Source organism: Nicotiana attenuata, unplaced genomic scaffold, assembly GCF_001879085.1.
Source record: "Nicotiana attenuata strain UT unplaced genomic scaffold, NIATTr2, whole genome shotgun sequence".
Taxonomy (NCBI): Eukaryota; Viridiplantae; Streptophyta; class Magnoliopsida; order Solanales; family Solanaceae; genus Nicotiana; species Nicotiana attenuata.
The window spans coordinates 159,435-182,607 of record NW_017670680.1 but is presented as its reverse complement, the minus strand read 5'-3'; the positions used below and the strand labels follow the sequence as shown (position 1 = coordinate 182,607).

The 23,173-nt window shown below is 39.2% G+C and overlaps 2 protein-coding genes across 2 annotated transcripts in view; one reads left to right on the top strand and one right to left on the bottom strand.

The window, feature by feature from the left end:
* The first annotated feature begins 17,532 nt into the window (after positions 1–17,532).
* LOC109242222 (protein LURP-one-related 6) lies at positions 17,533–19,510 on the top strand. Its single transcript, XM_019409077.1, has 3 exons — positions 17,533–17,915; positions 18,327–18,572; positions 19,080–19,510. Exons 1-3 carry the CDS (start codon positions 17,679–17,681, stop codon positions 19,221–19,223), a joined length of 627 nt encoding a protein of 208 aa, XP_019264622.1. The 5' UTR covers positions 17,533–17,678; the 3' UTR covers positions 19,224–19,510.
* An 867-nt stretch (positions 19,511–20,377) lies between these two features.
* The window catches only part of LOC109242220 (proteasome subunit alpha type-6), a 5,902-nt gene continuing 3,106 nt past the window's right edge, over positions 20,378–23,173 (bottom strand). The window contains exons 7-9 of the mRNA XM_019409076.1: positions 22,270–22,365; positions 21,310–21,369; positions 20,378–20,702 (exon numbers count right to left, since the gene is read on the bottom strand). Of these exons, the coding sequence (XP_019264621.1) occupies positions 20,610–20,702; positions 21,310–21,369; positions 22,270–22,365 (249 nt within the window). The 3' untranslated portion in view covers positions 20,378–20,609. The remainder of the gene's footprint in view (positions 20,703–21,309; positions 21,370–22,269; positions 22,366–23,173) is intronic.

Sequence of the window (23,173 nt, the reverse complement as noted above, 5' to 3'; positions counted from 1 at the left end):
TTTTAAAAAAAATGACAAAACATGTAAAATCTTTTTGGATTTTCTTTTTTGATTTTTTTTGATTTTTTTTTCGAAAAATGGTGGGAAAGTGTAAAATCTTTTTTCATTTTTTTTGATCTTTTCTTGAAAAATTGTGAAAGAAAAATATAACTGGGCCCTACTTGCTTCATTTTTACACTTCACCCTCTTTCCCAAACATCACCGCCAAATGATCTTTATACCCTCAAAGATGCAACATGTATCACATAGGGATGATTGAATGTCTTTTTGGGCCACGGGCCCATTTTGACAAAATTTGGATAGGCCTCCTACAAAGGGACACGGTACCTGGGACCGAGCACTGCTAAGTATAAATGACATGATGCAAATAAGCATGACCTAAAGGCTGACCTAAGTTTGGGGTTCACTAGACAAGGCAATTCGGGGCGGCACGTGGTCGATGGCGGCTGCTCTAGCTGTCCGCCCACTCCACGCTCCCACGCCACCCCCTAAAGATACGGGTGACTCACAAAAAGGCCGTGTACACTCAAACGTACTCCGAAAGACTTGTTGCAGAAAGAAGACCCATGGTGATGCAAATGATGACAGTTATAAAGCTGTAAACACATATGGAACAGCGATAAACAAATAACCAACAAAATAGGAAATAAGACAAACAAAACAAATAAAAAAGCAAATAAAGGAAACAAACACCTCAACCGAATATCCTAAAAGCCAACAAGATCAAGTATCAGCTCGAACCTGCAACTCCCCAGCAGAGTCGCCAAAAGCTGTCACACCCCTTTCTTAACCTTACTTAACCCTCTTAACATAATAAAAGTGATTTGTATAGCTCAAAAGGGTTTTCAATTAGAAAGTGACGAAGAATTGTGTTCAAAAGTTTTTTTCAGAGTCGCCACCTGACATTGGATTCGGTGCGCCAGGTCACCAGTTTTTTAAAATAAGAATTTTTCTTCAAAACACATTTGACTCTAAAACCAGTTTGCACCAGAGATCTAGGTAAGGGGGTTCATTTGACTCGGGGAGAAGGTGTTAGGCATTCCCCGAGTCCGTAACTAGTACGGTTGCGTACATGATCAAGTTGACTTTTAGAATATCTAAATTGAGGTAAAAACACAGAAAAAGAAAAATAAACACACCGGAGGCTCGAGGTCGTCCCCACCTAACCGAAAGAAAACAAAATAAGAAAATTAAAGTAAAATCCTAAATACTAATATATACTACTCCCTCTGTTCCAGTTTATGTGAACCTATTTCCTTTTTGATCCGTTCCAAAAAGAATGAACCCTTCCTATATTTGGTAACAATTTAGCTTAAACTTACAATTCTACCCTTAATGAGAAGCTTTTATAATCACACAAATAGTGGGGCCCTTTTTCACTTGTTTAGGACCACAAATTTCAAAAGTCTTTATTTTTTCTTAAACTCCATGCCCAGTCAAACAGGTTCACATAAATTGGAACAGGGGGAGTATACTTTTCCACGAAGTTTGTCATGGCCCCCAAATACATGATACTACGGGGCATATCCCGGATAAAAATATATACAAATCCTTCGGGGCATTCCCCGAATAAATTTAACTAAGGGAATGACATCTCGCCTCAAAACTAACAAAAATCCTAAGGCTTGCCTACCCGAGTGATGACGACCTAAGCATGCTCCTACTCAAAAAGTAACTAAAACAAGAATAAAAGAACAATATTATCACCTTGAACCTAAATTTTCTTTTAATATTTATCCAGCGACCCAATTTCCATAATGTGATAAAATCATGTTCAACTATAACTAATTCGAGTAAACACGAGCAGATAATTAAGCGATCAAATTCGAAACTACGGAGAACCATTACACAAACATCAGAATCATATCACCAAACAAACATTTAACATTAAGTTTGAATAAAATGGATAGAGGATGAGAGAATTGGACCTCAACATAGCCAGAAAGTTGATTGTTTCACTGTTTTGAACTCAAAAATATGACAAACTGCGGACGGAACTCGAATTAGCACCGGAAAGTTGAAAATCGGACGGAACTCAACCAAGCTCGGATTCAAACCCACATTTTAACCAAAATTCATCCTTGAACACCAAAAAATAAAATCGAAAAGTGAAAATAGGAATCTGTATTTCTTAATTTTCCCTTTTGCTTTTGAAAATTGTGTTTCTCGACTGTGTGTATGTGGAGTCGCCGGTGGAGCTGGTGAGGACGGAATCACCACTTCAACGGTGGTTATTGTCGGAGCACCAGCATCGGAAGAAGAAAACGAGCGGCGGGATCACTGGGTTTATTCTTGCCAGATTCCGACAGTAAAGAGATGGCACCGGCTACTGCTGTCCCCGGCGAGTTCCAGGTGGTGTGAGATGGCGGCTGTGGTGGTTTTAGGTGTTAGGTTAGAAGGAGAAGCGAGGAGGAGCGGTGGGGTGGTTTGAATCGCGTTTGCCGGCCAGCCGGTGATGAAATCTGGCGGTTGTGGTATTGGAGAGAGGTGACGGCTGTCTCTTAGAAAATTAGGGTCCGGGGGTGCGCGGTTGGTGGTGTCTTAGGGGTGGACGTTTGGACGGCAGCTTTTGGTGGTGGGGGGAGCGGCAGAATTCAGAGGGGAGGGGGTGGCCGGCGACTGCTCCTTCTCTAGGGTTCGTAGGGTTTTTGGTCTAAGGAAGAAGAAGAAGGAAAGAGGTCTTTAGGGTTTTTAGGATAGAAAAGGGTAAGGGAGGTTGGGCTTTGGGGTTAATTGGGCTAAGGGCAATTGGGCTTCTTAAAAATCTGAAATTCATTAACTAAAAAAAAAAGTCTAAGTCTTCCTCTTTTATAAAATTATAAAGTACCTATAAAAATGTCCTATCACCCCTAATTAATTAGAATAAACTATACACATAAAACTAACTATTAAAACTAAAATTATTTTTGGTATTTTTTAAAAATTATGCTAAAAATAAAAAATAAAAATGGTATTACATGAAAATTATCGCAAAATTCAAATAATATTACTACCAAAAATACTGATATTCTTGAAAACAAAGTGAAAATATTTTTGTAATTTTCATTTTTCTGATAAAATAAAGTAAAAGAGTCAAAACTAGTAAAATAGCAATATTACACCTAAACTAAATATTTGGACGCTAACATGTGTAAAATCTCGGGAGGGTCAAAAGTTACATGTCTACACTATATAAAGGGGAAGTTTTTCTTTTGTAACGCACGAATAAAAGCAATACAAATTCATACTTTGCTTTCTAGCTACTGCAAAAGTTCTTATTTAATTGTTCTGTTCTTTGTTCATAACCCGGCTCGAGCCAAGGGTCCAATCGAGGGCAAAATTATTGTTCAACCTAGGTTCGGGCCAGGCCGTAACTTCATAACTGGTTTTGATAGTTCAATTTGTCTTTAACTCATTTATTTAACATTCTTGGTTATTTGTGTTGAATCAATCAACGTATCCTTAAAACCGCGTATAAATTTAATTGTTATCCGATTTAAGGGTAAACAATGTTCTTTAATTACAAATTATTTAAGATAAAGATAAAAAAGAGCTTTTAAGAAATTTGGAGTCTTTTCCCGAATCTTTATGGTAGTAAAACGTAGTCAATCAGTTAATACCTTTTGTTCTTTTTTTTTTTGAGCAAACAGGAAATATATATATTAATAACTAAGGAATGTCTGGCACATGTTTATCATAAGATATGTCACGAAGGACACACTGGCTACCTAAGCTCGCTAACAGTTTGCAAGCGTCAAAAGATAGGAGTTTTTCATGAGTAGTAATTTCGAGTCTTTCACTATCCACAAAATCTATTACATCACTTGTAGGTGTAACAAAAACTTTTTTGCTGATCTTCTCGGCATTCCTTCTTCCAGCTGTTCCAAAAACTTGATTATCCATGTCCAGGCATTTTTTCGCTAGTTGATGAGCAGTTCTATTCCCCTGCCAGAAGGTGTGCTGGAGGGTAACCTTCTGATGGTGCATTAATCACCTGCAATCATTAACAACCTTGTTAAATAATTTATTACCTTCATGTATTGCCAGGATTACCTCTGAGCAGTCCGTCTCTATTTCGAGTGGAAAGAGATTCCATTCCTTTGCTGTTTTTAGTCCCTCTCTTAGGGCCTTCAATTCCGCTGCTAGTGAACCATTAGCATGAGATAATTTTGTAAAACCAACAACCCAATTACCATTGGAATTTCTGAAAACACCACCTAAGCCACAATGTTGGTTATAGTTACTAAAGCTAGCATCAATGTTTAGTTTAGACCAATCTTTTGGAGGTTTATTCCAATTGATTTTAATGAGTAATTTGGGAGGGTGTATGGGAATTTTCTCTGTGAGAAGTTTAAATTCCAAAGCCCTCTGCATGATAAGAGAACCATTAATGGATAAAAATTATCCAAAAATCAATATTTTTCCTTTTTTAATGTACATATAAAAGATAAGAAAATTATTTAAATTTAAAATCTCAAAAGATATGCATATTTCACTATATTGAAGAGAACTAATACGTTATTAATAAATTCATAACTAAAAGTATAATGATTAAAATTCTAAGGCGCACATTTTAAAGTTGGCTAGAAAATAAAAAATTTCAAGATGGATGGAAGAACTTTTTAATTGTAGCTTGTTTCATAGATTTAATTTTCTCACTAGCGATATAACGCTTGAATTGTTGAAGATTTGTATCCAAATTTTCAGCAAAAAAGTATCTAATAGCTTTCCCTTGAATATAATCTAAGAGGTTAATAGTTAAATTCTATTTAAATATTTTTTGAAATTTGTCCAATGGAAAAGATATCATGTGCAAATCTTCAAATCTTATATCTTATGCAAGATAGAAACTTTATTTAATGAAAAAGATTGTGTGCATATTTTAGAATAATTATAATTAGTAATCTTGAAGCTTCTATATGGCTGTTATAGAGGGGTAATTTTCCGAAGAGCATTCTGCTATAAATATGGTTGTTGATGTTATAGGTAAAAAGTTATTATATAGAGGTAAAATATAACTTAAAAAATCAGTTCTGAGGAAAACTTTGGCTTTTATAGTGAATATCTGTGTGACGACCCAAAAGGTCATCACCTGTTTTTAATTAATTATGTGCTTCCGAGGCCTTGAAAACCTCATTTAGAGTTTCCTCGAATTGCGTGCTCAGTCCGGACGCGTAGCTGGAAAGCTTAAATATGAAATTCTGTGAAAAATGCTAAGTTTTGATGTTAAAATGAATAAATTTGACTTTGGTCAATATTTTGGGTAAACGGACCCGGACCCGTGATTTGACGGTCCCGGAGGGTCCGTAGGAAAATACGGGACTTGAGAGTATTCCCGGAATCGAATTCCGAGGTCCCGAGCCCGAGAAATGAATTTTTAAAAGAAATTGTTTTTTTGAAATTGTTAAGGAAAATTGAAATGATATTTGATTAGAACGTGTTGGTATCGGGCCCATATTTTGGTTTCGCGCACGGTACAGGTCTTATATATGTTTTAAGTCCTTCCTGTGAAATTTGGTTGAAATCGGACGTCGTTTGACGTGTTTTGGACTTGAATTTCTAAATTTGAAACTTAATGAAGTTTGAGGAAAAATTCATGTTTTTGAGGTTTGATTCATTGTTTTTGAGGTTATTTAGGCGATTTGATCGCACGGATAAGTTCGTATGATGTTGTTGAGTTAGTAAATGTGTTTGGTTAGGAGCCCCGAGGGCTCGGGTGTGTTTCGGATGTGTTTCGGAATGGTTTTGACTTGGAAAAGATTGCAGGTTTTCAGTTCTTCTGGTGTCTGATGTGTAGTACTATGCGATCGCATAGGTGTATTCGCGATCGCATAGCACAGCGGGGGGAAAGGGTCTGTTACACTATGTGATCGCATAGATATAGTTGCGACCGCGTAGAAGAATAGGAAAGCTGGAGGGGGATGGGTAGCTTAGTCTATGCGATCGCGTTAGCTCCTTCGCGATCGCGGAGCGTGAGGTTCAGTGAAACTATGCGATCGTATTTCCTCTCTCGCGATCGCATAGGTATAAATTGTCCAGTTAAATTTTTAAAACCCAGCACAGTAGCCTTACGGGAATATCACCAAAATTCATAACTTCTTCTTCTCCGCACCTCTTGGGGCAAACTTTGAAGCGATTCTTCACCATAATCTCTTGGGTTAGTAATCTTTAACGTATTTCCTTCCATTTTCATCAACATCTATTGAATTTCTAGGCCTAAAACATGTGATTCAAGGTAGAAAATTGGGTATTTGGGTAGAGTTAGGGTTTTTTGATTTTTCTTGATTTAGACCTCGTTTTGGGGTCGAATTTGAAAATAAATTGTATATTTGGGCTCGTGGGTGAATGGGGGATTTGATTTTGGTCCGAACCTCGTGTTTTGACCAAGCGGGCCCGGGGTCGATTTTTGAGTTTTTGGGGAAAATGATGGAAAAGCTATAATTAGGCATTGGGTTCGTATTGTTTAGCATTTGTTGATGTATTGAAGTCATTATTGTATAGATACAATTGAATTAGAGCCGGATTCGAAAGGAAAGGCGGTTATTGAGGATTGAATTGGCCGTGGAAGTTTGAGGTAAGTGTTTGGTCTAACCTTAGCTTGGGGATTAGGAGTTGAGTCATATTTGCTATGTGTTTCTTGTGGAGTACGACGTATAGGCATGGTGACGAGTATCTATACGTAGGTGTCGAGCATGATCGTGAGTCTTAAATTGATATTTGTTGTATTCTTGAATAATACTATGGTTGCAATAGTGAATAGATCTGTGGTATTGAGTAAAGGATTAGCTTATTTTCGTAGAAGTATTTATGAGTTGGAAATGGTGATAATAGAGATGATTAGAAGTTGAACTGAGATTGGTTATAGCTGGTTCTCCCTTGCCGAGACGAATATACTTGTATTGTTGAGTTCCTTTGCCGGGATAGAGTATTTTATGGTTAATCCCCTGCCAGAATTTTTATCATGATTATTGTGAGCTGTATATTTGGAACGGGTTGCGCGCCACAATATTTTTATTTATGTATACATATATGGATCAGGTTGCACGCCGCAATATATATATATATATATATATATATATATATATATATATATATATATATATATATCGGGTTGCGCGCCGCAACAGTAGTGTTATTATATTGTTTTAGATTCTGTGTTGTTCCTTCACATTTGTTTAGTTTCTGCTAAGTTGAACTGTTTCCCCGAGGCATGTACCCCCTCCCTTTTAACTGCTCATTTCTTATTTATTTTTCCGCCATATACTGTATATCTGTACAGGTTTATTTGGTAGTCTGGTCTAGCCTCGTCACTACTTCATTGGGGTTCGGCTAGGCACTTACCAGCACATGGGGTCGGTTGTGCTGATACTACACTCTATGCTCTTTTGCACAGATCCAGGTCCCGGAGTAGCTTTTGGTCATCAGCAGTAGATTGGGAGCTATCCTTCAGTCCGAGATTCCCGACGTAGTCTTGCAGGCGTCCGCAGGCCCGGCATCTCCTCTATCTTTATTTATGATCTGTTTCCTTTTGTATCCGAGACAGACTTTATTCCTTGTTTCAGACAGTTGTATGTAGCACTCTTAGATAGTCCGTGAATGTTGTGACACCAGTCCTGGGTAGAGGCATATATGGATTTTCCTCATTATTTTGGTTTAATTCGTTTAAGTCTTCCGCAAAATTATGAATTCCGCTATTGTTTAATTATTTATCTCCTGTTAGTTTAATTGGTAAACATGGATTTAAAACAAAAGTATTATGGACTCTAAATGTGTGGCTTGCCTAGCTTCCACGAGTAGGCGCCATCACGACTCCAGGGGGTGGGAAATCCGGGTCGTGACAAGTTGGTATCAGAGCTCTAGGTTACATAGGTCTCACAATTCACGGACAAGCTCAGTAGAGTCTGAGGTATCGGTAGGGAGACTTCTGTATTTATCCCCCAGAGGCTACAGAGTTTGGAAAAGTTTCACATTTGTTCTCTTGTCGTGCGGTTTAGTTTCTCAATGCTAATTGAATTTCTACTCTGTTCTTTCGCAGATGGCGAGAACACGCACTTCCTCATCTACCGATCAGCAGTCTGAGCCCCAGGCAGCTCCCACTAGGGGCAGAGGGCGAGGCCGAGGCCGTGCTAGAGGCCGAGGTAGGGGCAGAGCTTAGCCCGAGCAACAGCACCAGTGGGCGGAGCCTCAGGTTGACTTTGACGAGGAGGTTCCGGCCCCAGCCCCAGCAGTTCTGGTGGGCCCAGCTCAGGTCCCAGAGGGTTTTATTGCTACCCCAGTTCTTCAGGATGCTCTGGTCCGATTTGCGGGTCTCATGGAGAGTGTCACCCGAGCAGGTTTGCTTCCTGTAGCACCAGCTGTCTCTCAGGCTGGAGGAGGGGCCCAGACTCCTGCTACTCGTACTCCGGAGCAGGTAGCTCCCCCGATTCAGATTCCAGCAGTTCAGCCAGTTGGAGCAGCTCAGCCGGGTGTGGCATCCCAGGCCGGTGATGGAACAGCTATGTCTGCCGATGCTTTGTGGAGATTGGACAGGTTCACCAAGCTCTTCACTACTACCTTCAGCAGTGCATCTACCGAGGATCCTCAGGATTATTTGGACAGCTGCCACGAGGTTCTTCGGACATGGGTATTGTTGAGACCAATTGGGTTGATTTCACTACATTTCGCTTGTCTGGATCCGCCAAGACTTGGTGGAGGGATTATTGATTAGCTAGGCCAGCAGGATCACCAGCCTTGACATGGGAGCAGTTCACATAGCTATTTTTGGAGAAGCTTCTCCCCATTACTCAGAGAGAGGCCTATCGGAGGCAATTTGAGCGCCTCCAGCAAGGTTCCATGACGGTCACCCAGTATGAGACGAGGTTCATTGACTTAGCTCGCCATGCTCTAGTTATACTCCCTACCGAGAGAGAGGGTTCAAAGGTTTATTGACGGCCTTATTCAGCCGATCTGTCTTCAGATGGCTAGGGAGGCTGGGAGTGACATCACTTTTCAGGAGACGGCCAATGTGGCCCGGAGGATTGAGATGGTACTATCGCAGGGGGGTGGTCACAGAAGAGGCCCCGTCAGTCAGGCAGATTCAGTGGTGCCTCGTCTGGAAGTAGAGATTCGTATGATAGGGGTCATCCTCCTAGGCCCTTCCAGTCAGCACTCCAGGTTTCTCACGGTGTTTCAGGTGGCCGTGGTTCTCGCGGGCAGTATTCTGATCAGTAGACCTACAGTGCACCGCCGCTCTAGAGTTTTCGGGGTGGTCACTCAGGCCGCCAGGGTCAGTCTCAATTTCCTCAGCCGCCAGGTGGATGTTATGAGTGTGGTGAGTATGGTCATGTCCGGAGGGCTTGTCCGAGGTTGGTAAGTACTCGGTCGCAGCAGCAGGGTCCCCGTGCTATGATTCAGGCACCAGATGTTCCACAGGCTGCCCAGCCAGCTAGAGGCGGGGGTAGAGGTGCTAGAGGGGGAGGTAGAGGATTTAGAGGTGGAGCTCAGACCGCCAGAGGTGGAGGCCAGCCAGCAGCAGGCCGTCCCAGAGAGGTAGATCAAAGTGGTGCAGCTCAGCCCCGATGTTATGCTCTTCAGGCCAGACCCGAGGTAGAGGCTTCATATGCGGTTATTATAGGTACGGTTCTGGTTTGTGATAGGGATGCTTCAGTGTTGTTTGATCCGGGGTCTACGTATTCGTATGTGTCATCTTATTTTGCCCCGTATTTGGTCATGCCTAGTGATGCATTGGGTATTCCTGTTTATGTGTCTACACCGGTGGGTGACTCTATTGTGGTCGATCGAGTCCATCGTTCTTGTGTTGTGGTGATTGGGGGTCTTGAGACTCGTATAGATTTGTTGCTTCTAGACATGGTTGACTTTGATATCATATTGGGGACGGACTGGTTATCACCTTACCATGCTATCTTGGACTGTCATGCCAAGACTGTGACCTTAGCTTTACCGGGTATGCCTTGTTTAGAGTGGAGAGGGACTCCTGGTCATTCTACCCGCAGTGTTATATCGTATGTGAAGGCTCGGCGTATGGTCGAGAAGGGGTATTTGGCCTATTTAGCCTATGTTCGTGATTCTAGTGCTGAGGTTCCCTCTATTGATTATGTGCCCGTTGTTTGTGAGTTCCCTGATATTTTTCCTTCAGACCTTCCGGGTATGCCACCCGATAGGGATATTGACTTCTGCATTGATCTGGTTACGGACACTCAGCCCATTTCTATCCCGCCATATCGTATGGCCCCGCCGGAGTTGAAAGAGTTAAAGGAACAGTTGCAGGATTTGCTTGAGAAGGGTTTCATTAGACCCAGTGTTTCACCTTGGGATGCGCCGGTGTTATTTGTTAAGAAGAAGGATGGATCAATGAGAATGTGTATTGATTACCGGCAATTGAATAAGGTAACGATCAAGAATAAGCATCCACTGCCGAGGATTGATAATTTGTTCGACCAGCTTCAGGGTGCCAGGTATTTTCCAAGATTGACTTGCGATCCGGCTACCATCAGTTGAGGATTAGGGCATCCGATGTCCCTAAGATAGCCTTCCGCACTCGGTACGGGCATTATGAGTTCTTAGTTATGTCATTCGGGTTGACAAATGCCCCAGCAGCTTTCATGGACTTGATGAACCGAGTGTTCAGACCTTATTTGGATTCTTTCGTGATAGTCTTCATTGATGATATATTGATATACTCCCGCAGCTAGGAGGAGCACGAGCAGCACCTTAGAGTGGTTCTTCAGACTCTGAGGGATAGTCGGTTATATGCTAAGTTCTCGAAGTGTGAATTCTGGTTGGGTTCAGTTGCATTTCTGGGTCATATTGTATCAGCAGAGGGTATTCAGGTGGACCCAAAGAAGATCGAGGCAGTCAAGAACTGGCCTAGGCTAGCATCAGCTACAGAGATTCGGAGTTTCTTAGGGTTGGCAGGCTACTATCGACGGTTCGTGGAGGGGTTTTCATCTATTGCAGCCCCAATGACCAGATTNCATTATGGTGGCGTAGAATGAAAAGGATATCATAGCATATGTGGCTCGTTGTTTGAATTGTCAGCAGGTTAAGTACGAGCATCAGAGGCCTGGTGGTTTATTTCAGAGGATTGAGCTTTCCGAATGAAAGTGGGAGCGGGTCACTATGGACTTTGTTACTGGACTTCCGCTGACTCGGAAGAAGTTCGACGCAGTATTGGTCATTGTTGATAGGCTGACCAAGTCAGCACATTTCATTCCTGTGGCAGTCTCCTATTCATCCGAGAGGTTAGCTGAGATCTATATTCGGGAGATTGTTCACCTTCATGGTGTGCCCGTATCTATCATTTCGGATCGGGGTACGCAGTTTACCTCGCGCTTCTGGAGAGCAGTTCAGCGAGAGTTGGGCACACGAGTTAAGTTGAGCACAGCATTTAATCCCCAGATGGACGGTCAGTCGGAGCGGATTATTCAGATTTTGGAGGATATGCTCCGAGCTTGTGTTATTGACTTTGGAGGTTCGTGGGATCAGTTCTTGCTTTTAGCAGAGTTTGCCTACAACAATAGCTACCAGTCGAGCATCCAGATGGCTCCTTATGAGGCTTTATATGGTAGGCAGTGTCGGTCTCCAGTTGGATGGTTTGAGCCGGGAGAGGCTCGGTTGTTGGGTACGGATCTGGTTCAGGAGGCCTTGGACAAGGTCAGGATTATTCAGGGTAGGCTTCGTTTAGCTCAGTCCAGGCAAAAGAGCTATGCAGACCGCAAGGTTCGAGATGTGGCTTTTATGGTTGGTGAGCGGGTATTGCTCTGAGTGTCGCCTATGAAAGGCGTGATGAGATTTGGGAAGAAGGGCAAGCTTAGCCCTAGGTTCATTGGTCCGTTTGAGATTCTTGATCGAGTGGGAGAGGTAGCTTATAGACTTGCTTTGCCGCCGAGCTTATCAGCCGTGCATCCAGTGTTTCATGTGTCCATGCTTCGGAGGTATCATGGCGATCCAGCCCACGTGTTACATTTCAGCACAGTCCAGTTGGACAAGGACTTGTCTTATGAGGAGGAGCCGGTGGCTATTCTAGACCGGCAGGTTCGTCAGTTGAGGTCAAAGAGTTTCCCTTCTGTTCGTGTTCAGTGGAGAAGTTAGCCTCTTGAGGCATCGACCTGGGAGTCCGAGTCCGATATGCAGAGCCGTTATCCTCATCTTTTCCCCGACTCAAGTACTTCCTTCTTCTGTCCGTTCGAGGATGAACGGTTGTTTTAGAGGTGGAGAATGTGACGACCCAAAGGGTCATGGCCTGTTTTTAATTAATTATGTGCTTCCGAGGCCTTGAAAACCGCATTTAGAGTCGCCTCGAATTGCATGTGCAGTCCGGGCGCTTAGCCGGAAAGCTTAAATATGAAATTCTGTGAAAAATGCTAAGTTTTGATGTTAAAATGAATAAATTTGACTTTGGTCAACATTTTGGGTAAACGGACCCGGACCCGTGATTTGACGGTTCCGGAGGGTCCGTAGGAAAATACGGGACTTGAGCGTATGCCCGGAATCGAATTCCGAGGTCCCGAGCCCTAGAAATGAATTTTTAAAAGAAATTGTTTTTCTGAAATTGTTAAGGAAAATTGAAATGATATTTGATTAGAACGTGTTGGTATCGGGCCCGTATTTTAGTTCCGGCGCCCGGTACAGGTCTTATATATGTTTTAAGTCCTTCCTGTGAAATTTGGTTGAAATCGGACGTCGTTTGACATGTTTCGGACTTGAATTTCTAAATTTGAAACTTAATGAAGTTTGAGGAAAAATTCATGTTTTTGAGGTTTGATTCATTGTTTTTGAGGTTATTTAGGCGATTTGATCGCACGGATAAGTTCGTATGATGTTGTTTAGTCAGTACATGTGTTTGGTTAGGAGCCCCGAGGGCTCGGGTGTGTTTCGGATGTGTTTGGAATGGTTTTGACTTGGAAAAGATTGCAGGTTTTCAGTTTTTCTGGTGTCTGATGTGTAGTACTATGCGATCGAAGGATCTGTTACACTATGCGATCGCATAGATATAGTTGCGACCGCGTAGAAGAATAGGAAAGTCGGAGGGGGCTGGGTAGCTTAGTCAATGCGATCGCATTAGCTCCTTCGCGATCGCCGAGCGTGAGGTTCAGTGAAACTATACGATCGCATTTCCTCTCTCGCGATCGCATAGGTATAAATTGTCCAAATAAATTTTTAAAACCCAGCACAGTAGCCATACGGGAATATCACCAAAATTTATAACTTCTTCTTCTCTACACCTCTTGGGGCAAACTTTGAAGCGATTCTTCACCATAATCTCTTGGGTTAGTAATCTTTAACTTATTTCCTTCCATTTTCATCAACATCTATTGAATATCTAGGCCTAAAACATGTGATTTAAGGTAGAAAATTGGGTATTTGGGTAGAGTTAGAGCTTTTTGATTTTTGATTTAGACCTCGTGGGGTCGAATTTGAAAATAAATTATATTTTTTGGGCTCGTGGATGAATGGGGGATTTGATTTTGGTCCGAACCTCGTGTTTTGACCAAGCGGGCCCGGGGTCGATTTTTGAGTTTTTGGGAAAAATGATGGAAAAGCTATAATAAGGCATTGGGTTCGTATTGTTTAGCATTTGTTGATGTATTGAAGTCATTATTGTATAGATACAATTGAATTGGAGCCGGATTCGAAAGGAAAGGCGGTTATTGAGGATTGAATTGGCCGTGGAAGTTTGAGGTAAGTGTTTGGTCTAACCTTAGCTTGAGGGATTAGGAGTTGAGTCATATTTGCTATGTGTTTCTTGTGGAGTACGATGTATAGGCATGGTGACGAGTATCTATACGTCGGTGTCGAGCATGACCGTGAGTCTTACATTGATATTTGTTGTATTCTTGAATAATACTATGGTTGCAATAGTGAATAGATCCGTGGTATTGAGTAAAGGGTTAGCTTATTTTCGTAGAAGTATTTATGAGTTGGAAATGGTGATAATGGAGATGATTAGAAGTTGAATTGAGATTGGTTATAGCTGGTTCTCCCTTACCGGGACGAATATACTTGTACTGTTGAGTTCCCTTGCCGGGATAGAGTATTTTATGGTTAATCCCTTGCCGGAATTTTTATCATGATTATTGTGAGTTGTATATTTGGAACGGGTTGCGCGCCGCAACATTTTTATTTATGTATACATATATGGATCGGGTTGCACGCCGCAACATATATATATATATTATACTGGATTGGGTTGCACGCCGCAACATATATATTATATGGGATCGGGTTGCACGCCGCAACAGACATATTATATTTATAGGATCGGGTTGCACGCCGCAACAGTTATATACATATATTGGATCTGGTTGCACGCCGCAACAGACATATTATATTTATTGGATCGGGTTGCACGCCGCAACAGTTATATATATATACCTATGGATCGGGTTGCGCGCCGCAACAGTACTGTTATTATATTGTTTTAGATTATGTGCTGTTCCTTCACATTTGTTTAGTTTCTGCTAAGTTGAACTGTTTCCCCGAGGCATGTACCCCCTCCCTTTTAACTGCTCATTTCTTGTTTATTTTTCCGCCATATACTGTATATCTGTACAGGTTTATTTGGTAGTCTGGTCTAGCCTCGTCACTACTTCGTCGGGGTTAGGCTAGGCACTTACCAGCACATGGGGTCGGTTGTGCTGATACTACACTCTGTGCTCTTTTGCACAGATCCAGGTCCCGGAGTAGCTTTTGGTCATCAGCAGTAGATTGGGAGCTATCCTTCAGTCCGAGGTTCCCGAGGTAGTCCTGCAGGCGTCCGCAGGCCCGGCATCTCCTCTATCTTTATTTATGATCTGTTTCCTTTTGTATCCGAGACAGACTTTATTCCTTGTTTCAGACAATTGTATGTAGCACTCTCAGATAGTCCGTGAATATTGTGACACCAGTCGTGGGTAGAGGCATATGTGGATTTTCCTCATTATTTTGGTTTACTTCGTTTAAGTCTTCCGCAAAATTATGAATTCCGCTGTTGTTTAATTATTTATCTCCTGTTAGTTTAATTGGTAAACATGGATTTAAAACAAAAGTATTATGGACTCTAAATGTGTGGCTTGCCTAGCTTCCACGAGTAGGCGCCATCATGATTCCAGAGGGTGAGAAATCCGGGTCGTGACAATCTGTTATATGTAGGGATACTATTATAAAGAGGTCTGACTGTAGTTGAATATTATGTTTGCTTTAACTTTTTAAATACTTACTCCCTCGGGTCTATTTTAAGTGATTTTTTGGCTTTCTTCACACATATTAAGGAATTCACCTTTTAGCATTATTTAACATTGAAATTGACCATATTAACCTTAATTTGCTCATCTGAAATATAACAAATTACTCCTAGGCTCTTTACTCTAAGGGCAACTTTGAAAAGAAGAAATTAATTTTTTGATATCTGAAAAAATCAAATATTGTGAACCACAAAAAAAGGGCAAAAAATCACATATAGTAGACCGGAGGGAGTACTAAAGTTAAAATGTCTGATTTGGTGTACACAACCGGATGCCGATAATTAAATATTTACCAGTACTATAAAGTATAGTATGCAGAAAATTCAAGTAATTATTACACTATCAGCCCATGCCCACAAAAAAAAAAAAGTACTGTTTATCTCTTAAAACATTTAGCTGTAATGGTATATAATTAATGTATAATTAGTATATAATGTACATTATACACTTGTTAAATTCACAATAACAAAAAGATATTTATAATGAATCATAAATTTCTCGAAAATGGGTTGGGTAAGAGTAAGATTAATGGCCTATTTGGCCAAACTTCTAAAATCAGCTTATTTAGAAAAATACTTTTTTCAGAAGTGCTTTTCTCAAAAGTACTTTTTAGTAAGAAGCATTCGTGTTTGGTTAATTAATTTGAAAAGCACTTCTGAGCCGCAATTTGTGTTTGGTCAAACTTTTAAAAAGTGATTCTAATAGCCTGTTTGGCCAAGGTTCTTTTTTGGCCAAAAGTGCTTTTTTGGTCAAAAGTGTTTTTTTGCCAACATTAAGGTATTTGGTCAAGCTTTTTGAAGGAAAAAGAGTGCTTTTGAGTATAAGCAGAAGCAGTATTGGAAAAATAGAAAAAATTAGCTTCTCTCCCAAAGTATTATTGAGAAAAATACACTTAGAAGCACTTTTAAAAGCTTGAATAAACATTAGTTGTTGCTCAAAAGTGTTGTTCAAATTAATTAGTCAAACACATTGCCTATTTGACCAAACTTCTAAAATATGCTTATTTTGAGAAGTGTTTTTTCCAAAAGTGCTTTTCAAAAAAAGTACATTTGGTGAGAATCGGTTTGTGTTTGACTAATTAATTTGAAAAGTACTTTTGAGCAAGTGCTTCTTAAAAAAGTACTTTTGGAGAGAAGCTACATTTTTCTGCTTTTCAAAAAATGCTTTTACTTTTCCTCAAAAGTACTTTTTTTCTTCTAAAAGCTTGGCCAAACACCTCAATTTTTTGTCAAAAATACTTTTGGCCCAAAAATAAGCTTGGTCAAACAGTTGAAAAGTACTTTTGAGAAAAGCGCTTTTCAAAATAAGTAGATTTTAGAAGCTTGGCCGAACGGGCTATAAGTGTATTTTTTTCAAAAGTGCTTTTCAAAAAATTGTTTCTAGGGAGAAGCTAATTTTTTCTGCTTCTCCAAAACTGCTTCTGCTTCTACGCAAAGGAACTTTTTTTTGTTCTAAAAGCTTGGCCGAACACTTCAACTTTGAAAAAAAGTACTTTTTTTTTTTAACTTGGAAAAACTTGACCAAAAAGCTTCTAAATTTACATGCTTTATTTGTTAAAAAAAAGAGAAAAATCATAGCAAATAATTCTAACTCAAAGTCAACAAGATTCTCGTACCCACAAAGTCTACCCCTATTGAAGAAATCTCATGCACACAAGTAAAGAAAACATGCAAAAAGGGTCGATTTCAAAGAGATATTCCCCTATACAGTGATTAGGCAGCCAAACTTCAAAAGGCTCAATTACCACCTTTTGAATTGCTTGTAAAATTACCTTTCAATTATAAAATTAATATATATGGTTAAAGTGAGAAACTAAAACAAACCCCTTTTTGAATTGCTTGTAAAAGACATTCAATATTACTAATATGAGGAAGTAAAAATGTAAAAGAAAAACACACCCTTTTTATATTGCTTGTAAAAGACATCCAAACAAATCAATGCATATTTAATAATTTTTACACTTTTATATCAAGGATAACCATGTGTAAAGAATTTTTACCTAAAAACTTAAGTTTAACTTCTATACGCCAGCAATGCAAAATAATCTTTATAATATTAAATAGGTCATTTCAATCAAGCAATTTCTCATAATTAGTGAAACTATTTACATGAAAAATAAGATATGAAACCTGCTACATTCGGTTAATACACTGATAGTATGAAAATACTTACATTTTCTATGTATATAAGCTAAATTCTGAAAAAATAGGAATATTATGATATTACAACAGATTAATCTACACTGGAAAGAAAAATTTTATTTACACTGTCAGTGTATATAAGTTAATTAAATATATATATATATATATATATATATATACACACACACGTTGCAGTCAAGAAGATTCTTGAGGTTGATACAATAACTCAATCGAAACTCTACCAAACTTTGATTTTTGAACAGTTGCTTTGACATTATAAACTATAAATACACACTATCAATTTCATTTCTTAGACATAAAATTTGGCAAAATTACAATGGCAACCACAATAAACTCAAATATGGCTGTAGTTAGTAAGGTGTTTTGTTCATCTTCTGAGGTAGTTCTTGTTGTCCGAAGGCGCCCACATGTTGTGAATGGTGGTGGTTTTATTGTCACTAATTGTGCACAAAATGTTATTTTCAAAGTTGATGGATGTGGAATTCTTGGGAAAAAGGAAGAACTTATTCTCAAAGATAGTTATGGACATGATTTACTTCTCATCAGGAAAAAGGTAACATTTGGCAATAGAAGCAATATGTATTTTCAACTATCATGCATGTTTCAATCGTGAAATCAGCTACTGATGCTTCATTTAGGGCAGGCTGCCTACGTACACCCCTTGGGACGTGGTCATCCTCTGAACCTACATGAACGCGAGATGCTTCATGCATCATGCTGCCATGTGCATATTTCAATCATATGGCCTTATTTGTGTTTCTAGGACCAAATTTAGCATTTTTCGTCACATTTTATTTCTATGACATATGTGCATAGCCGTTGAGTTATTTTTTCGTGACAAAAATTAGTTTTTTGACTTTGTGCATGAAACTAAAAGTTGGATGACCATCTGTGAAATTATTACGGCGTCTATAAAACAATTCTGAAGGAATTTATTTGTGACTTATATACCTTCAATTTTCAGGGAGGAGTAATTGAAGCATTAAGCATGCAAAGGAAATGGAGGGGTTATAGTAAAGATTTTGAAGGTTCTGAAAAGTTGGTGTTTTGCTTGAAAGAGCCCCAAAACTCTTGTTTCTTGAAGAAAATTCCAATCAAGATTTCCATTGAACAAAAGGATTACAATGATCATAAGAATTTTCAGATTGCTGGCTATTTCCCTGATAGAGCTTGCAGCATTATTGACTCCTCTGGCAATGTAATTGCAAAGGTAATTGATTTCAAGGTTAATGGTGACATGTTTTTCATATACTTTTCCTTTCTAATTTGGTTAAAAGCGACAGTCCGTTGCACAAAGTAATCCGCATTTACACAGGGTGGTCCGGGGAAGTGCGGCACCCCAAGGATGTGATGTAGACAGCCTACCCTAATGCAAGCATTAGTGGCTGCTTCCACGATTCGAACATGTAACCTATAAATCACACGGAAACAACTTTACCGTTGCTCAAAGCTCTCCTTCTTCCTTTCTAATTAGGTTGAACTTTAAAAAACATGAAAATGCAACTTTCCAAGAATGTGGCTCCTCCTTCCTTGATCACGTCAACTGTGGCATTTTAATAGCTGGGTAGATTTGGATACTTTGCTAACGGTAGGGGTGCTTATGTCTGTAAAGTATAATGGAGGTTAAATATAGATAATATTTGAATGTAGAGGGATAATTCTGACCCTTTTTCCTAAATCTTTTTATGAATATAAAGTAAGCAATGGAATATTGCAGGTTGGAGCTAGGAAAGAGGTACAGCAAGTGATGCCAAGCAATGATGTGTATACTGTAACAGTTAAGGCAGGAATAGATCAAGCTTTTGTTGTTGGAGTTATTGCTATTCTTGATTACATATATGATGGATCTACCAAATGCTAGTTCCTTTTCTATGTCTAATTAATGGCAAAGAAGAAAATGATCACCTCTTCCTAAAGTTGCAGAATATTAATATTCTTGTTGTCATCTTCAATTAGAATTGGCAATGCTCATTTCAAGCTTTAACTTTGTGTGTTTCTAAGTATTTCTATAGATTGCTACGTCATGTTTTTAGTTACTTTGAATTATATTCAATGAGTGTTTCTATATGTTACTGCTTCTTTTCCGTTATTCTATCTACTACTGTATTTTTTTTCAACAATATTGTAACTTCGCTTCTACTGAGCCGAGGGTCTATCGAACAGTCTCTCTACCTTTATAAGGTAGGGGGGCGTATATACTATCTTTTCGAGACCTCACTTGTTGAATTTACACTGGGTTTGTTATTGTTGTTGAATGTTTATATATAATTTTGAAGCAATTGGTCACGTAATCTCTATGAGGCTTTCGTTTTCGTGTTGTTTCTTCCTTCAGTTGGAATATATATGTGTAATCCTACAAAAACTTGAGTTTCAAAAGGAAAAGCGACTGCTTTTTATTCTCTCCACTACTAAACTTCATATCATCCTAGTCAACACGACACGTCTGTAAAAATAAAGAATATTGAAGGATAGAATGCATGCAAAAATCAAAATATATGGTTCAAGTAATTACTATATTTTTATTTACCACGGAAGGAATAAAAGAATCATATCCTTTTGTGGCAGAGACAGAAACATTAACCGTACTATGAAAGAATTCTAGTCTTTCAAGATTACTAGTTGATTCAGAATTAAGGCAAGAAATGAGAAATATGAAAATAAGAGCTTCCATTCGCAAAATTTGTGTAAATCTCGACTAATCAGTTGGCGGGGTAGTAATCATACTATATCTTAAACCTTCACTATAACCTCATATCAAAGTTACAAATTACAACCTCAACTGTGTAGTCAATGGTAAAATTGCCACTGGAAATTGCACGTCTTTGATTCTTTAGAAGTACACCGAAATTAGAAACTGGTTTGATTCTTTAGAAGTACACCGAAATTACAAACTGGAAGTATAAAATAGCTAGTCACGATAGCAATACCAGTGTTTTAAAGAAAGAGATGAGTTTAAAGTGCTGGAATGGGGTCATTTCCGCTGCAACGTTTTTCCCCTTATACCCAATAAACAGATTGAAGCACGTAAAATTCAGCATGAAATATAAATATAATCCCGCGCAGTTGCATTCAACATTTTTGTGAAAATAAGATGATCCCGAGAAATGTTACATTCAATAACTTGAAACTCATTATCAGCATATGCAGAAGGATTCTGTCTATGCCCACCAACTGACATCATATGGGATCTTACAAGTCATGATAGCGAACATACATTTCTAAGAGAAACAGACTATCCTGAGGCTAATCAGTCACGCTCACTGATGGCTGTTAAGTGCTCATCAATTTCCTCGGTAGTTAACACTCTGAAGACGGGATCTTCTTTCTTCACAACACCAACCTGCAAAGGACCAGAAGAGATTATGATATGAAACACTACTGCCTCTTTTTCATGGCTATTTCACTACAGTATTTCTTTTAAACAATGTTGCAACGCTTTGCTTGAGCCGAGGGTTTATCGGGAACAGTCTCTCTACCTTCACAAGGTAGGGGTAAGGCTGCGTACACACTACCCTCCCGAGACGCCACTTATGGGATTACACTGGGTTTGTAGTTGTTGTAAGCAGTGAAAATAAGCAGTTTCAAATCCTAAGAAGCACTACAATACACTTAAGACAAGTCAAAACAATTGTGTGATAAAGGTCTCATGTCTTCCGTTCTGAAATGATTTGTTCTAATCTAATTGCTAGTTATATGAAGAAGATAGTGCAACTACACAACCATATCCATTCAGGAAATAATGGATATACGCAAATATCTTAATGTCATTATCATATCTCGTGGCCGTGCGATAGTAACGCTTCCAGGTGCAACTCAAGTAATTGCATATAGATCAATTCCCAAACAAGAAAAAGAAAATGACTCCCGCCCTCCCCCTCAAGTGGTGATCAACACTGGCAATAATAATAACTGCAATAACCAAATGGCGGGTAATATAGACAAATTACCTCAATTTCACTGGCCTTAAAATCCTCTTGCAGGACAGATTGAAGAGCAGAAATTGCAGTCTACAGAACAAAAATAACGTTAGTGTATCCTTCTTCAACTTTAATGTCAGACCTCATATGTAAACAATTCTAGCAATTACATAGAACATGATAAATTACAACTTTGACAAAAAAAAAAATTATCCTCAGTCTCAATCAAACACAGAACTTCTACAACTTATGTCAAACAATATCTGCTCAACTGTAAGCACTAGCCAATTAAGAGTTTTAAAGTTTCATGCAAAAGAATCCATTTACCTAGCCAGTATATGATGGAGCCACTTCCCGATTTTATTAGGACGTTATATCAACATCTTAAATTCACCTTAGCAATATTACAAAAATATTTTTTCTAGTTCTATTTTCTATTGAAACGTCTATAGTCAATTAGACAACAAAATGAGAAATTCTGTAACTTAGCTAGTACATACAGCGAGGAATGGAACACCAGCACAATAGTAATATAGATTGGAAAAGGTTGAATCCTAATTCCTAGCTAGGCAAGTTGCTACTCTTCTTGGGTACACTCTTCTCTAACTATGACTTATTTGAACTGTGATTTATCTAGAGAGGTTCCAAAATCTGAATAATGAATCACCAGAAAACATCTTTGCAATTGTTGTTACGTGGCTAAAAATAGGTGATGTTTGAATTTTATTCCAAAGATAACAAGTGAGAATGTAAAAGCTCATCAAAACAGAGGCAAGGTCTCAATACATGACAACTCTACACCAAATAACCTTCAATTCAGAGCCCATAGAATCTTACACAAATACTCAATGCAATATCAATATAACCTAGAGACTGGAAATTCCAGCAGTAGCAGAGACTTGAAGAGAAAGGAGAGTGAAAACTGCTAAAAATGGGATATAAGGAGAATGGAAGCCTTAAACCACGTCTGAACACTCCCTTTCCTTTTACCTGAACAGTTTCCTCATAGGAGAAAGCAGGGTCATTTTTCATTTTCTTCTCCAAAAAATTAATTGCCTCTTGTTCTTTAGATCCAGCACTTGTAGCCTGCACGAGATCGAAAAATGGAATATGGAATACCATCATGAAAAAGAGCCAGAAGAGTTTCAATACTTCAGAAAAATCTCAAGACAGGACTCAAAAGCCCTTAATATCCTCTCATAAGCTATAGACACAGCAGATTATGGGAGCATAACTAAAGTAAGCAGTCACCATTTGCTAGTTATTACTGGATAGGACACACTGTTCCTACTTTTGGGTCATATAAGGGTGAGCGTAAGCTACAATTAAGCATTGAAACAAAGAGCAAGAAACCATAAAGTAGCATCTACTTTTCAACTCGCTCAAAAATCGTCTCATGTGCATGCTTCTAAACTACATATATATATTTCTCAAAATATAGTGGTTCAAGGTGCCTGTATGTTCCTGTGCTGTGAAGGATTCACAAGACAACATTTCCATCTCAAATGAGTGTCACTCATATCATCAACATATATGTCACAGTTCTCCCAGTCGTTATTAAACATGGGTCCAGGATTCTTCCTGAGTGCTTAACAGCACAACCATCTGTTAAATTAGGAAACGAGTTGTCAAGACCTACTCAGTGCTCACATGTCATGGGTTCAACCTCGCTCATCTATAACCTAGCCTCCAAATCGAAGCTCAACATTATCTAAAAAAAGAATGCACATCTCAAGCATATGAAGCTGAGCTGTCATGCCAGAGTACCTAAGGCACAATTATCAAACATGCATTCAACTTACAAAATTTCTTGTACCATGTTCACCTACAGATATAGCATTTATTTCATACTGAATAAGTTGGAAAATGCTGGTTAAAGGTCACCCTCCCCCCT

Excerpts from the sequence above, each read along its gene's own strand:
- LOC109242222 (XM_019409077.1), top strand. The coding sequence starts at position 17,679 with ATGGCAACCACAATAAACTCAAATATGGCTGTAGTTAGTAAGGTGTTT. Across the intron at positions 17,916-18,326 it reads TACTTCTCATCAGGAAAAAG|GGAGGAGTAATTGAAGCATT; the intron begins GTAACATTTGGC and ends TTCAATTTTCAG. Across the intron at positions 18,573-19,079 it reads CTGGCAATGTAATTGCAAAG|GTTGGAGCTAGGAAAGAGGT; the intron begins GTAATTGATTTC and ends GGAATATTGCAG.